The sequence below is a fragment of the Lissotriton vulgaris genome, chromosome 2_1 (assembly GCF_964263255.1).
Source record: "Lissotriton vulgaris chromosome 2_1, aLisVul1.2, whole genome shotgun sequence".
NCBI lineage: Eukaryota > Metazoa > Chordata > Amphibia > Caudata > Salamandridae > Lissotriton > Lissotriton vulgaris.
This window is the reverse complement of record NC_141687.1, coordinates 2,068,273,774-2,068,290,945: the sequence shown is the minus strand read 5'-3', so window position 1 is coordinate 2,068,290,945 and position 17,172 is coordinate 2,068,273,774. Positions and strand designations below refer to the sequence as shown.

The following is a 17,172-nucleotide window of genomic DNA, read 5'->3' as shown; positions in this document are numbered from 1 at the left end:
CTGCCAGCGCAGCTTCGGGCCCTCCAGGCTCATATGATGGAAGAGTTCCCGTGGGACCTTCGCATGAGGCTCCAGCCCCCGGCGGTACGGCCGCCGATTGTACCTGTTTCCAGGTCCGGACCGGCGCTGGTTGCACCTCCACAGCGACCTTCCCCGTTGCTGTGTCCAGCACCGCGGTCCTCCGCATCTCCGGCACCTCCTCGATCCTCATTCTCGACGACACGAAGCCCGTCCGGCATCCTCCAACGTTGAGCCTGCACCCACGAGCCGTTCAGCTCCATGCCACTCAACCTTCCCTATTCTGGAGGGTTAGGGATGGATGAAGAGGACTGGGAGGGGGAGCAGGATCCTTTAGTCAGTGGTTTGGACACCTCCCCATACTCTGTCAGGCTGTCTCCAACCAACCTGGCTATGGAGAAGGGGGCATCATTTGCTATGGTGGTGTGTAGGGCTGCGGAGGTCCTGGACCGCAGCTCCCAATGGTGGCAGTCAAGACTATCATCTTGACAGAGTTCCTGCAGCCTGGGGTCTCCAGCTCGGAACACTTACTGCATTTTAATGAGTCCTTAACAGACATCCTTCCGGGCACCTGGTACAAACTCAGCACAGGGCTCATGTGAAAAGGACGACTGCCTGCCGCCATTGCCCTGCACCGGGCGACCCAGTTTTCCTCATCAGCCCACCCCACCCCACAAAGCTTGGTGGTCTCGACATCCACTTCCTGTGGTGCGTTCCCTTCCTCACCTCCGGACAGGGAATCCAAGAGACTGGAGACTTTTGGAAAGAAAATGTTTTTCTTCTACCAGTCTGCATTGCGGTCGGTGAACACTGCATGCCTTTTGGGCCGTTTTTCCTATTCGATATGGGACACGGTTGCACAGGTGCTGTCCATAGTCTTGGGTGAAGGACCGAGCTCTACTCTCCCAAGCATTTTAGACAAGGAAGATGCAGTAAAGTTCGCCATCAGATGTGGCTTGGACACAACAGACTCGCCGGGTAGAGAGATTTCCACTATGCTGGCCGTAAGTCACCACGCCTGGCTGAGAACATCTGTTTTTTCGGGGGATGTCCAAGCTAACCTCATGGACATGCCTTTCAATGCCTCCCGTCTCCTCGGAGACAAAGCAGATGCTACCTATGAGTGTTTCAAGGACTCGCGGGCCATGGCCAAGTTCTTGGGCCACACCACAACTTCCTGGCCTGCATCTACCTTTCGCTCCTTTTGTGGCTACGGAAGGAGCTACCAACTGCGCCAACCCTTTTCCGGCCTGCAGGCGCTACAAGTTCAGCAACCTCTGTGGGGCAGTGGACTCAGTTGACCCCGACCCTGCTGATCGGGAAGCCAGAAGCCAAGCCACGATCCCCTCCTTTCGGTGAGAATGACTCTGAGGCTATTGGGCCTCATGGCCCCCTGCATCTTGCTATTAAACCATGCAAGGTGGCCCATGCGGGCTCTGCAGTGGGACCTGAAGTTCCAATGGGCACACAGCATCGAGGAAATCTCACCGACTTATTTCAGATTTCGGAGGGCACTGAGAAAAACTTGCAGTGGTGGCTAACAGACCGCAATTGGAACACGTGCGACCCCTCTCCCTCTCCCTTTTCCACCCAGATCGTACAGTATAGATAGATGTGTCCCTTCTGGGATGGCAGTGACCATCTGGGAGAGGTGGAGAACAGAGGACTCTGGTTTCTAGTGGAAGCCAAGATCCATATCAATCTGTTGGCGCTTTGGACGATCCGACTGGCACTGAAAGCCTTTTTACCATTCATAAAAGGAAGGCTGGTACAGATGTTCATGGACAACACTACCCCCATGTGGTACAGTGACAAACAGGGCAGATTGGGTCGTGGACTCTTTGTCTCTGGACTTGGCTGGAACAACAGGGCATTTCCCTGGTGGTTCAACACATGGCCAGTTCTCTGACTGCCAGGGCGGACGAGCTCAGCCGAAGGTGCTTTATGGATAACGAGTGGCATCTCCCTTCGGCGGTGGCACAAGGTGTCTTTCAGCGGACGAAAGAGCCTTGGCTGGGTCTGTTCCCCTCCAAAGAGAACGCACAATGTCAGCAGTTTTGCGCGTTGGAGTTTCCAAGGCAGCTCTTGCTCAGTGGTGCTTTTCGCCGTGAGTGGCGCTCAGGCCTCCTATATGCTTTTCCGCCCAAATCACATCTGCCCAGAGTGCTCAAGAAGATCAGGAGCGACCGGGTACAAGTTATTCTTCTGGCCCGGTACTGGGCACGGAGAGTTTGGTATCCCGAGCTTCTAGACATGAGCATCGATCCTCCGATCAGGTTGCCCCCCTGTGACAGCAGGGGACGGTCCTTCACCCAAACCTGCCTACCCTCCGCCTCCTTGCATGGAGAATGAGCGGCGACAGTTGACAGCTTATGATCTCCCTCCCGAAGTCTGTGAGGTTATTCTGGCAGTCAGGAAATCGGTATACACCTGCAGATGGAACACATTTTGCAAATATTGTACCTTTATCTGTCTCCCTGGCAAATATCCATTTGTTCATCCTTTCCTTGGCCCAGCAGGGCTCTGCCTTTGGCACTTTGAAGGGCTATCTTTTGGCCCTTTCAGCTTTTCTTCGGCTACCAGATCAGCCTTCACTTTTCAAGTCCCCTTTTGGTGCGGACGTTTTTGAAGGGGTTAACACACTTGTTTCCTCCTTCTCTCTTCCTTATGCCACAATGGGACCTTACACAACTGCCCTTTACGGTTGATCACCATCAAACCAGCATACTTAGTGGCAATTACCTCTGCTAGGAGGGTGAGCGAACTGCAGGCACTGTCTTCACAGCCTCCTTACTTGACAGTTTTTCCAGACAAAGTAGTACGGAAAACTAGGGCATCTTTTTTGCCCAAGGTTGTAACTCTTTTTCGTGTTGTAATTCTTTATTAAGAAGCGTCACAGGCATGTAACATGGAAAGCCTTCATTCTACAAACATGTACAGCAGCTGCATACAGTAATCGTATATCAGATATCGTAGTTAACAGTAGGGCGTATTGGAGAGGGGATGGAGGAGGTGATGGTGTTGGGGGGGGGGGGCAGGTAGAGAAGGTATGAGCCTTCTCTTCTCAGGGGGTGCCTATGCATAGACCTGAGTGGTGGTAGTGATCGTGAGGGATGGGGGGTGGGGGGGGTCTGAGCAACTGAGCGCAGGTGTTGGGTGATCAGGTATCTTTTGTTCTCTAGGGTGTCCTAAGGGGCACCTGTGTGCACATCGGAGGGAGCGGGAGAGGAGAACCTGGTGAGAGAAAGTCCTATGTGATGGGTAGGGAAAACGCGGGGCAGCAGTGATTTAGTTGGGGCCATACATTTTGGCATATGCTTGAAGGGCGAGAATGGAGTGTTCAATGTAGCGTGACGGTAATAATGGATGGGGAGGTAGGGATAGTCAGTGGCCGATTCCTCCATGTTTGCTATCAGTGTTGTAGTAGTCATATGTCACTGCTAAGGTGGTCACTACCTGCGGTAGGGTGTAGTGGGGGGTGGGGTGGACAGTGCTGTTGCATGGTCTCAGTGGGCTCCACCGTTGCCATCAGGGAGGAGAGGTGTTAGTCTTTTACTGAGGGACCGCAGGTCTTCGTGTCCGAGGTGAAAGAAGTAGGGAGGGGGTGGAGAGTGGGATGAGGTGAGAGATGGTATAGGAAAAAGGGGGGTGGCGGTAGTTGTTAGTGAAGTTGTTGAGAGAGAGGGTGCAGGTAGGGAGGATGACTATTACTGGGGGGGCAGGTCCGCTGTTGGAAGGCATAAGGGGGGAAAGGAATAAGAGTTTCGGTGTATGGAGCGCGTAGGGTGTTCGTAGAAAGGGGGGTGGAGAAGAAGGTGGGGAATATGAAGAGATGTGTAAGTGGGTGTGAGAAGTTGTCCTGATATGTAGTGTTTCCAATTCTGGAACCACTGGGTATCAGTCCAAGCAAACCCCAAAGATGTCAGGTTGTAAGTCAACCTTGTAGACAAGCTATCCTAGTGGTAGCATGGACTAAGCAGCCTTAAAGGCTTAACTTAAGAGGTCGTGTTAAGCGAGCTGTTTTACCACATACAATCCTGTAATCAAATGAAAGGACACCACACAAGTATATATTATAAAAATATATGTATTTATTTCTAAATTACTCCCCAGTACTCTTTATGAGGAAAGGGGCACAAGCGTTAAATCAAAAGCACTGTTACACATATAAAGTTGCACGTTTATGGATGAGGGCGGGTGGCCACTCAGACCATATATTAAAAAAGTGGTATAAGTAACACTTATCGAACAATGGTTAGGCCTAAGGCCTAGAGATTCGCTGGGAGCAGTCAGGACAAGCAATGAAGAAGTCGGGAGTAGCCCACAGGAGACGGGTGCAGCACGGAAAGTGCGGCGCGCACCAATGCACTGTCAATGGTGCGTAAAAGTCAATTAAAGTGAATTAAAAGATACTTCCGCTGAACCTAGGAACACAAAACTTTAGACACAGACCCTAGAGGTGTGTACCAGTGTAAAGACACCAGCGTTGCAAAGTTACCTCACCCACAGGCCGTGGGTGCACAGGGTTGAAGTGGCGTCGGGTTCTGTCACGCAGGTTCTTGGTGCTTGGAGCTGTTGCAGCTGCAGGCGCTGTGAAGCAGAAGTGTCCGGTGCGATCCAAGGGTGGATCGAAGTAGAAAAGTACCTGAAAGCAGAGGGGACAGAGTCTGGGTCACTCAGCAGTGACCAGGGTGGAACCAGGACGGAACCAGGCAATGTCGGGCGCAATCAGGCGGTTGTCGATAGGCTTCTCTCCGCTGTCACGTGGGCTCTGGGGCATCTGCGACGTCCAGGAGCAGGTCACGATCTGTCCCACGTAGGCTCTCGCCGTCAGCACCGTCGGCTTCAAGATTGCAGCAAACAGCACTTGGCAAAAGCAATCCACGCGGAACCGGGAGATTGCTTATCACTCGAACCAGGAGGGTCAGAGTGGGTGCTCCTTTTCACAGGAGCTGGTGCAGATCTGGAGCAACCAGAAAAGCAAGTCGTATTTCAAAGTTCGTCGGCACAGGGGCCACAAGCCAGCTGGCAAGTGACCGGGCCAACGCGTCGAGCGCACACAAGCAGAAGGGCCCCACGCAGCACTCGTCGAGTGTGGAGGGGTGAGCTTTGGTGCAAGTGGAGCTCGGGGCTGGGGCTTCTCAAACCCCGGTGTACAGCTTCGAGGGTCACTCGTGGGCCGCACGGTCAGCGTCTCGTGGCCTTTTCAAGATGGCGTGCCCCACGCTTCCGGTCGCCTCCACGGGTCTCAGCTCTGCAGGGACTGTGGATCGGGCAGGTAGAAGGCAGGCAAGCTTGATCTCGTCGATCTCTGTCGCTCGAGTTCCGGCGGGAACTGCAACAAAGCAAGGGTCGAGGGCTGGATGGTGCCTGTTTGCACAGGGTGGTCACTCCTTGACCACAAGGGAGATTCTTCAGTCTTCTCACGTCGTGTAGAAAGTCGAAGGGTCCAGATTTCGTTTCTTATGTTTCTTCAGGATGATCTCAGGTCCGTTGGGACTGCTCCCCCTCTTATTCGAATCTCGGGGGTTGGACATCCTGCTAGGTCCCCTCCTATGGGTGGGACCCAGGAAGGGGGTGGTTACACCCCTCTCCTTTGATCCTGGCCGCGCTGGGACAGGGGCTGGGAGGCCCCAGAACCGGTTTGGCCGGATCCTGCAAGGGGCAGCCTTGTGCTCCCCAGGCAGTGTCTGGTTTAATTGAAACCTCCCTACTCCAATCCACTATCTCCTGTCTGGGGTGGTTTGACACCGCCCTGTGACAGGAAACTCTTTGTCCAGGCCTCCTCTGCCGGGTTTCGGTCAGCAGCAGGAGGTCAGACCCGTGTCTGTGGCAGGGGCATCCATTTTGTGGATCTGAGGCTCATTTTAAATCAACCGCGTTTCAGTAAAGTAACATGTCTTCTCCCTCTAGAAGGGTGGAATGCTACCCCCGTCGCCAGAACTGGCGAGGGGGTAGTATTCCAATTCGTATGACACCTTACACGACATGTTTTGATAAAGCCAAACCAAAGTTGCTATATAACCGCGAGGATTATAATGCGCTTAAGAGTATATGGTATGGCATTATCCCGGATCAGCTTAGGGAGTTGCTCCCGACAGCTGCAGACAGGCTCAGCTCATGCCAGAGCACCATCTCACATAAAACCACGCACTCTGCCTCCAGGATTGATGAGGCCTTCCATAGGAGTGGCTTACAGGCTATATATGTGTCCAGATATAGGTTTAGATATAGGTATACTATATCTAAGCAAGGGGTGATTACACCCACTTGCCCCAGCTGAGTGATCAGCCAGTTGTGTCAATTTAGATAGCCAGCCAGGGGTGGCAAAAGATATGCTGCAGCCCCTGGTAGGCCTTGGATGCACCTATGCCCTGGGCACCTATAGTGCTCTGTACAGGGGCTGATAAGGTGACCCAAGCCAATCTAGTTATGCACCTAGGGTACATGGAATCCATTTTACAGAGAGAGCAGATAGCCTGGGGCCCTGATTAGCAGGGAACCAGGCCAACTAAGTCGAAAACCAGCTAAACACAGGCAAAAAAATCTGGGGTAACCATAGTCAGGTAGCCACCTTCCTACATAACCCCCCCCCCCAAACGAAAGGAGATAAGGCTATCCTTGGCCAGGTAAGCCTTTATTGCCTGAGTGGCCATATAAGGAAGTACCTGCACTAGCATGGGTACCCCCTGTCTCATGGTCCACTAAGCAGTCCCTCACCCTAGGGGTATTAGAGGGTCTCCACCATAGGGAATCACTACCTTGGGTGTGTTTATGCAAAGTTAAAGGCTGGTTTGGATATGGAGTATTGAAGTGAGGCTCCACTATTTTTGGGCTCAACTTCCTCCAATTATCTTCCACCATATGTGCCTTTCTTTCTTCAACTGAGTTGCACTGAGCTCTCAGGGTCAACCTCTGGCTACCTAAAGCTGGAGGCTGGGTCCCTCTGTTTGGCTTGCTGGAGGGACAGTTCAGGTTTGGGCCCTTTGGGTCCCAGGTTTGGCTGTGCCCAACAGAATCCATCTGTGGGAGGTCCCTAACTGTTTTTACGGGGGCTCCCTCAGGAGTTTTTAAAGTTTTCACCTTACTAGGCCTACTAGTTTTGGTGCCCCTAATCTGTTGATGGGGGTGCTTTATTTGACAGGGGGCCCTCTGGGTCTCACTGTCCTTCTTGTCCTCTGCAGCCCTGGGCTGACTAAGGCAAGGTAGAGAGGGGCAGGTTACCTGCTCCAGACTGGATCCCACCTGAGAAGGGTCCACTGCCATCAGAGGCTCTGTCAGGCCAGGCCTAACAACCTCTGGGGCAGTTCCTTCATCAGGGGTAAGATCAGTTCCCTGAGGAGGCTGATCCTGTCCTACTGTCTGGTGAGGGGGAGATTTCTCTTCCTCCTCCATGCTCTCAGTTTGGGTGGAGTGATCCATCATTTCAGGCTTCACAACACACATATCTGTTTGAGTTTGGGCTGTGGCCATCACAGCCCCACCAACCTTTTCAGGAGGAGACTCAGTTTGGGTTTCTGCTGTTATCATAACAGCTTTGCTATTCTTGTTTGGAAGAGTTTCTGGTAAAGATGGGGCAGAGAGTTGCTCAGCCCTACCAACCTTTTCAGGAAGGACATCTTGAATTGGGGCTATAGCCAGTACAGCCCCACTAACCTTTCCATTGGAATTTACCATTCTAGAATGGATTTCCTGTTCAACCTCAGCCCAGGCTGAGATTTCCAAATCATTACCCAGTAGACAGTCTACAGGCAAGTTTGGTGACACTGCCACTCTCTTTGGGCCAATGACACCTCCCCAGCTGAGACTTACTACTGCCATGGGATGATTTGTTTGGATACCATCAATGTTTGTTACCTGGTATGTGGCACCTGGTAAAAGTTGCTTAGAGGGGACTATACAGTCAGCCACCATGGTGATGCTAGCCCCTGTGTCTCTAAAAGCTTCAACTTTCAAACCATTGATGATGGGTTCCTGTCTATATTTGCTCAAGGTATTTGGGCAAACAGAGAAGTTGGCAAACCCCATGCCAGTCTCATAGACAAGATTATTTGGGGATGGAGACCTGGATAGGCCAGGGTCCCCTTGGGCTCCAAAAGTAAACCCACCCAGATTCCTGGGTGTGCTCCCACTTCCTGGGGGATTACTGCTGACAGTAACAGGAGGTGTTGGAGCTGGCTTTGGAGGTATGTTTTCTTTATTGCCATTCTTGGGACAACAGCTGTCTGTCTTGTAATGCCCAACCTGTTTACAGGCATGGCAATAAGGCTTTTTCTCTGTTGAAGAAGTGTCTTGGGACCCACCCCCTTCTTGGAGTTTTGGGGCCCTGGGGAAGTGTTTTCTTTACTTTTATCCCCACCCTTATCTTGAGGCTTGGTAGACTCCTTCTTCTGGTTATTGTCCTGATTCTTAGGCCTAATCCTGGTTCTGACCCACTTATCTGCCCTCTTTCCCAATTCTTGGGGAGAGGTCAAATCTGAGTCCACCAGGTGCTGGTGTAAGAGCTGGTTCTGACAATTACTAAGGATCTGCTCCCTCATAATCAAATTATACAATCCTGTGAAGTCATGTACTTTGCTGCCATTCAGCCAACCCTCCAGAGCCTTAGTTGCACAATCAACAAAATCAGTCCAGTCCTGAGTCTGTGTCTTCTGGGTATCTCTGAACTTTAACCTGTACTGTTCAGTGGTTAAGCCAAACCCATCTATCAGAACACTCTTCAGGACTTTGTAATTGCTGGCATCCTCATGTCTGACAGTGAGGAGCCTATCCCTCCCTTTCTCTGAAAAGGAGTACCATAAGATTGCTGCCCACTGTTCCTCAGGAACCCGCTGTACCATGCAGGCTCTCTCCAGAGCAGTCATCCATTTGTGGATGTCATCCCCTTCCTGATAGGGGGGCACAATCTTTGTCAGGTTTCTACTATCATAGGACCTGGGTTTCTCTTTAGGAATTTTGCTGCCACCAGTGGCATCTAAGCCACACAATTTTTTCTCTCTTGCTAAAGCAAGTTTAGCTTGAGCCAAGGCTACCTCTTCCCTTTCTATTTGGAGTTGGACAGCCCTCATCCTGGCCCTATGCTCTTTTCTCTGGGAGGAAGTCATTCCTCTTTGAGATTCTCTTGAGGCACTAGAAAGGTGAGAGTCCCTTGACAGAGATCTCTCCCTTCTATTACCTGGGAGAATTTGGTTATGAGATCTGGAGTGGTGCTGGCCCTCTCCATTCCCATGTAGGTCCAAGTTGGCCTGGTTAAGCCTGGCAACCTGTACCTGGTTTCCCACCTGATCCTGATCTTCAGGCTCTTCTACATCAGAGCCTTCCTCTTCCTCTTCCTCCTCCTCTTCTTCTGGAAGATTCTCATTCTCAGGGGAGTTTATCCCTTCACCTGAATCTAAGGGAGCCTGACTCACCTTATCTAGATCATCCTTTTCTAGGAGAGCTACTAGGGAAGGAATGGTAGGGCCTCTGCCCTTTTTTAGCCCCCTGGCTGTGCACAAGGCACTCAGGTCTTTGTGGCTAAGGTTGTCATATCTGGATGTTGTCCCTATAGGATCAACTATTACAGGAGCAGAGCCTGAAGCTCTACCTGTATCAGACATGACTGCTAGTGAGGTGTAAGTGGTGCACTTACCTACACTAAGTGGTTTCCTACTGTACCTTGCTAGTGAGTTGTAGTCAGGGTGTGCTAATCCCTTTAACCTACAACTACTAAGTTCAGTAGAACTTAATATGCTAAGCTTTTGATTTATATGTACCTAGAGGTACTTGATGTGATCTTTCAGTTTGATAAAGATTGCAATGGTAAAACAAACAGCAAGCTCAAATCCGCACCGCTGCACACCAATGTGAGAAGTTGGCCTGATATGTAGTGTTTCCAATTCTGGAACCACTGGGTATCAGTCCAAGCAAACCCCAAAGATGTCAGGTTGTAAGTCAACCTTGTAGACAAGCTATCCTAGTGGTAGCATGGACTAAGCAGCCTTAAAGGCTTAACTTAAGAGGTCGTGTTAAGCGAGCTGTTTTACCACATACAATCCTGTAATCAAATGAAAGGACACCACACAAGTATATATTATAAAAATATATGTATTTATTTCTAAATTACTCCCCAGTACTCTTTATGAGGAAAGGGGCACAAGCGTTAAATCAAAAGCACTGTTACACATATAAAGTTGCACGTTTATGGATGAGGGCGGGTGGCCACTCAGACCATATATTAAAAAAGTGGTATAAGTAACACTTATCGAACAATGGTTAGGCCTAAGGCCTAGAGATTCGCTGGGAGCAGTCAGGACAAGCAATGAAGAAGTCGGGAGTAGCCCACAGGAGACGGGTGCAGCACGGAAAGTGCGGCGCGCACCAATGCACTGTCAATGGTGCGTAAAAGTCAATTAAAGTGAATTAAAAGATACTTCCGCTGAACCTAGGAACACAAAACTTTAGACACAGACCCTAGAGGTGTGTACCAGTGTAAAGACACCGGCGTTGCAAAGTTACCTCACCCACAGGCCGTGGGTGCACAGGGTCGAAGTGGCGTCGGGTTCTGTCACGCAGGTTCTTGGTGCTTGGAGCTGTTGCAGCTGCAGGCGCTGTGAAGCAGAAGTGTCCGGTGCGATCCAAGGGTGGATCGAAGTAGAAAAGTACCTGAAAGCAGAGGGGACAGAGTCTGGGTCACTCAGCAGTGACCAGGGTGGAACCAGGACGGAACCAGGCAATGTCGGGCGCAATCAGGCGGTTGTCGATAGGCTTCTCTCCGCTGTCACGTGGGCTCTGGGGCATCTGCGACGTCCAGGAGCAGGTCACGATCTGTCCCACGTAGGCTCTCGCCGTCAGCACCGTCGGCTTCAAGATTGCAGCAAACAGCACTTGGCAAAAGCAATCCACGCGGAACCGGGAGATTGCTTATCACTCGAACCAGGAGGGTCAGAGTGGGTGCTCCTTTTCACAGGAGCTGGTGCAGATCTGGAGCAACCAGAAAAGCAAGTCGTATTTCAAAGTTCGTCGGCACAGGGGCCACAAGCCAGCTGGCAAGTGACCGGGCCAACGCGTCGAGCGCACACAAGCAGAAGGGCCCCACGCAGCACTCGTCGAGTGTGGAGGGGTGAGCTTTGGTGCAAGTGGAGCTCGGGGCTGGGGCTTCTCAAACCCCGGTGTACAGCTTCGAGGGTCACTCGTGGGCCGCACGGTCAGCGTCTCGTGGCCTTTTCAAGATGGCATGCCCCACGCTTCCGGTCGCCTCCACGGGTCTCAGCTCTGCAGGGACTGTGGATCGGGCAGGTAGAAGGCAGGCAAGCTTGATCTCGTCGATCTCTGTCGCTCGAGTTCCGGCGGGAACTGCAACAAAGCAAGGGTCGAGGGCTGGATGGTGCCTGTTTGCACAGGGTGGTCACTCCTTGACCACAAGGGAGATTCTTCAGTCTTCTCACGTCGTGTAGAAAGTCGAAGGGTCCAGATTTCGTTTCTTATGTTTCTTCAGGATGATCTCAGGTCCGTTGGGACTGCTCCCCCTCTTATTCGAATCTCGGGGGTTGGACATCCTGCTAGGTCCCCTCCTATGGGTGGGACCCAGGAAGGGGGTGGTTACACCCCTCTCCTTTGATCCTGGCCGCGCTGGGACAGGGGCTGGGAGGCCCCAGAACCGGTTTGGCCGGATCCTGCAAGGGGCAGCCTTGTGCTCCCCAGGCAGTGTCTGGTTTCATTGAAACCTCCCTACTCCAATCCACTATCTCCTGTCTGGGGTGGTTTGACACCGCCCTGTGACAGGAAACTCTTTGTCCAGGCCTCCTCTGCCGGGTTTCGGTCAGCAGCAGGAGGTCAGACCCGTGTCTGTGGCAGGGGCATCCATTTTGTGGATCTGAGGCTCATTTTAAATCAACTGCGTTTCAGTAAAGTAACATGTCTTCTCCCTCTAGAAGGGTGGAATGCTACCCCCGTCGCCAGAACTGGCGAGGGGGTAGTATTCCAATTCGTATGACACCTTACACGACATGTTTTGATAAAGCCAAACCAAAGTTGCTATATAACCGCGAGGATTATAATGCGCTTAAGAGTATATGGTATGGCATTATCCCGGATCAGCTTAGGGAGTTGCTCCCGACAGCTGCAGACAGGCTCAGCTCATGCCAGAGCACCATCTCACATAAAACCACGCACTCTGCCTCCAGGATTGATGAGGCCTTCCATAGGAGTGGCTTACAGGCTATATATGTGTCCAGATATAGGTTTAGATATAGGTATACTATATCTAAGCAAGGGGTGATTACACCCACTTGCCCCAGCTGAGTGATCAGCCAGTTGTGTCAATTTAGATAGCCAGCCAGGGGTGGCAAAAGATATGCTGCAGCCCCTGGTAGGCCTTGGATGCACCTATGCCCTGGGCACCTATAGTGCTCTGTACAGGGGCTGATAAGGTGACCCAAGCCAATCTAGTTATGCACCTAGGGTACATGGAATCCATTTTACAGAGAGAGCAGATAGCCTGGGGCCCTGATTAGCAGGGAACCAGGCCAACTAAGTCGAAAACCAGCTAAACACAGGCAAAAAAATCTGGGGTAACCATAGTCAGGTAGCCACCTTCCTACAGTGGGCGAGTTGGCTGCATCACTGTGTCACTCTGTTGTGTGAATTGGCGTTACCCATTCCAATCTATCAATGACTATTGTGGCGTAGGAGATGTGGGGCGGGTGGGTGGGTGTGGGACTGCCTGCTATGTGGCTGCCGCCAATACCTCCATTTCATTTGGGACACTCAGTTACTCTGCCCACTTTCTATTCACTTCCACATAATTCCTAGAAAAAGGAGAGCATCTCCACCGCTTGGCCCCAAAGAGAGCATTATCATTTTATCTTGATCGCACTAAAGAGTAAAGGATGGATGACCAACTCTTTATAGTGTACGTGGGAGCAAAGAAGGGGAGTGCTGTTCAAAAAAGACCACCTTTTGTTGGGTCATCCTCTGTATAAAAATCTGTTACACCTTGGCCTAGAAGCAGGCTCCTGAAGGCCTTAGGGTCCATTCCCACAGGGCAAAGGCAATTTACACAGTGCCAGCTCAGAAACCTTTAAGTTCTTGCACAGCCCTCCAGAGTGGGGTTCCGATATCTGTCAAGCTGCCATGTGGGCGTCTCTGCATACGTTTGCCAGACACTATTGCATGGATTCTCAGGTTTGCAGGGAGGGCCTTTTGGCAGGAGTTTTTTGGTCTAAAACTATTCTGCAGTCCCTCCTCCAGGGAAGGTGTTGCTCGGGTATCTGTTCAAAGGTAGGAAATTTGCATCTAGATGTCTCTATCATATGTACCAGGTAAGGTGTTAACGAAAGTAAGTACCTTGTGCGATTGGTAGCTCAATACTTCATCCATTTATTATTGCAAATATGCAGCCAGTGTTTATAAGTTCCCCCATTCCACTGTAGGAGTAAGATTGATATTTTGTATACTGTTCTCTAGGCTGAATGTCAGCTATACATTAGTAAATCAAATCATGGAGGTGTCACACCCCGCATAGGCTTGTAAAGGCTCATTTGAAATTAATTTCAAGGAAATATTATGGCTAGGTGTTCACCCTACTTGATGGTGTTTTATGTCTTTTGAGATTGTGATTTCTTAGAGTTTCCTGCTTTGAAGATGCAGTAGAATTTTCCTTAATAAAACTGGCACATACTCTCCTAACAATGAGTGGTTTATAGAGACGATGAATGCAGTTTTCTCTGTAGGTGGAGACGTGATGCACCCTGACATTCCAAACAATTTCTTGAGGCTTCTGGCTGAAGGTAAGATTAATACACTATAATTGCTATGACTAAATGCAGTTTTAGTCTGTGAATTGTTTTATATTATTTTATAGTTTGTTTTAGTTGCCTAGGATGCTAAAGAGACTTATTTATTTTTAAGCCATTTATAAAGCTCAATCATTCACCTGCAGATACCTTGTCACTGAAAGGTGCCTTGAACCTAAAAGTACTACCCTCCTTTTTTAAGGTGGCTGGACAGAGACCAAAGATGGCAGCATTCCATTGTGTCATTTAAGCTCTCTTATGTTTTTTCTTTGCTCTCCAGTGACAGTGGAAGAATAAGGTAAAGTGTACATGATCTCAGAAAAATAGTTTAGTGGTGTTCCACTGCAGTCAAAACTGAAAAGGGGAGATATATACGTGTGTGGGTGTTTGTGTGTGTATATGTACATGTGTATATATAAATATATATAACACTCGAACCACTTCCAACTACCACACACAGCGGTTTTGGCGAGGAAAGAGACACAAACCTCGCAGTTTTCTGGGCGGTAAATCTTCCTTTATTCAGAGAGACCCAACACACAACGCGTTTCGAACCCTGGAATATATATATATATATATATCTATACATCAGTAGGGATCAGGTGCACTTTCTGAACATGACAGTCACACCAGGAGCAACTAGTCTAGAAACGAGGCTATACCGCAAGGAGACGGCAGGAAATACGATCCTCCATGCCAGTAGCCATCATCCTGCTCACCTTATACGTAGCATTCCGTATGGAGAAATGCTACGTATAAGACGCTTAAGCAGCACAGAAGCCCAGTGCCAACTGGCACAGCAAGCTAGTAGGTCCAGATTCCTGGCTAGGGGTTATCAGGCTGCAATAGTGGACAAAGCTATAGCTAAAGCCAATGCTATCCCACGCAGCCAGGCCCTTGAGCCTAAGGTCCATAAAAAGCCAACCACCTCCAATGACCAACCAGTCAGATTGATTTGGGCCTTTAACAGGCAACAGGCCGCGCTGGGGAAAATAATTTCCAAACATTGGAATCTAGTAAAATGTGACCCAGTGATAGGGGATAAAATACCTAGTACCCCTTCCATCACATATAGGCGAGCGTACTCCATGCAGAATGCCCTAGTCAAGTCTAGCCCAGAAGTTCTAACCAGCAAAAATTGGTTAGGGAAAAGTAGGGGCTTTAGGAAGTGTTCATCCTGCAAGGCTTGCCAGCATGGATTGAATAAAACAGAGTACGCTATCCCATTCACTCCTGTGGCACGCAAGATTAAACAACAGCTTACATGCAAGAGTGAATATGTGGTGTATGTGCTTGAGTGTCCGTGTGCCCTGCGTTATGTCGGCAGCACCAAACTGCAGGTGCACAAGAGGATACTTCAACACATCAGGGCCATCAATACTAGTGACCCAGCATATCCGGTGGCCCGTCATTTCAAGGAACATCATAACAACAACAGTTCCCTATTGCGATACTATGCGATCGACTGTGTTGGTCCTCTTAGGAGAGGAGGTGATAGGGACGGGGCCCTTAGAAAGCTGGAAACCAGGTATATACTGGATATGGACTGTCGAGTTCCGGGGGGACTGAATTCTACAGAAGATTTTTATACATGTCTATGACAATTCCATACTGTCATATACTATCATCTGTCTCTCCTGTGGGTCAGTTGTTGCTTCTGAATAGATAATAGTGGTGTACTTGTCTGTCCTCCGATTGAGATTAGTGTTGTCAACACTGTACAGATCAGAGGGTTGGATGGTTCTAATAAGTGGGGTGCAGCCTAGGCTTAGGTTGCACTAAGATGTACTAAGAGCTTTGTTCACTTTTTTAGAACTCATTAGCTTGATCTACTGTTCATGAGTAGGAGAAAACAATTTCACAAAGTCACAAAACAGCTTGAAAAAAAATTTCACATAAAAAAAGTGCACATGTTTATCTTCTTGTTACTCACTTTTCACTTTGGTACATCTGGTTCTAGGTTTTGGTCAGTCCAGGCAATTCAAGAGCATAGTGGATGGGAGTAGGGCAGAGGCTGCGATGGTTTCCCCTCTCTTCCTAGGGAGGGGTCAACATCTCCTCTGCCCGTCATCTTTCCAGCTCAGTGTTCGTGTAGACAATTCTGTGCATTTATATTGGGATGCTGCGATCTGGGTATTAAAGCGAAAACATTTATGCTACATAATTAATCTTGCGTACTATAGATCTCATCCCAAATGAACGGTGTCGTGCTTATTTGTATATTTATTTACAATGCACTGTAAAGTCATGTTTTTAACATATATATATATTTACATATTTATGATATATTTTTGTATTTACTAACTTATGTATTAGGTGTTATACATGACTTTCTGTACAGAGTATATAGTGTGTATAGTATACATTTGTTAAGTAGGATCTTCATGTAGCACATTGCACTTTGCACATCGCATGTGATTTGCACAATTGGATTTAACCAGTAATCTTTGTTTACACTGTATATATACATGAATTTGCATTTGCACTTTACCGATACAGTATCCACCAGTACAACATGACGTTAGCCAGGGATTATCCCGAGATGTGTTTGTATTTCACAGTCTGTTGTCAGTATCTATAAGTAGATGCATCATGTGACCATAAACCTACCAATTGGAATGTATTCCCACTCAGAACTAGCACTTTAAATATTGCCTTTTCCCAGCGTGCGTCATGTGATCAAGGCCTCTGTGTAGGCCGAAACGTCATGCTGTGTGCCGCTTCCTCGAAGGTACAATAAAGAAAAAGATTGCTCACTGCACCTGAGGTCTCCTTCCTTCTTCCTGCGCAGCGGTCTCCTGCATTTGGGCTCCGGGCGAGAGGTAGCTGAGGATTGTTCCATATATAGATATATATATATATATATATATCTATATATATATATATATATCCAAGGTTTCTCTGCTTCAGGAGAAAGTGGAGGAGCACACACCACAGGTACGGGAAACACCTCGTTTATTTAAAACCATTTTACATCGGCTCCATTGTCCTAATGCATTTCGGCCGCATCGGCCTTCTTCAGAGAAGAGGGGGGAGCCTCTTGACATCTGATGGCCTCCCAGATACCCACTGTGACCTTTAATGACTCCGTAATTTATTGCCCTCAGGTGGGTGACTCTTCCGGTCTGCAATGTTGAGCATTGTGGTCCATGTAGTGCATCCTTCGGCCTGTGTTGTTTAAACCTTCAGTGGTTGATGTCAATTTAAATCAATGCAATTTTGTTCTGCCTGTGTCCCCATCGATGCTATTTTCGAGCGTTTTGGGGCCCATTCCAAAGTCTGGTCTTTGGTGGCGCCGCTGCCGGAGCTTGGCTTTCACCGTCTTCTGTTGTTGGTCCCGTTTTGGCAGAATCCGGCGCGCTTTCTTTGGGGGTGCATC

The 17,172-nt window shown here is 49.3% G+C and overlaps 1 protein-coding gene across 1 annotated transcript in view; it reads left to right on the top strand.

Annotated features, from left to right (window-relative positions):
• AP4E1 (adaptor related protein complex 4 subunit epsilon 1) overlaps positions 1-17,172 on the top strand; it is a 321,681-nt gene that overhangs the window by 138,937 nt on the left and 165,572 nt on the right. Inside the window, 1 exon segment of the mRNA XM_086958294.1 lies at positions 13,675-13,787. Coding sequence (XP_086814420.1) covers positions 13,675-13,787 — 113 coding nt within the window.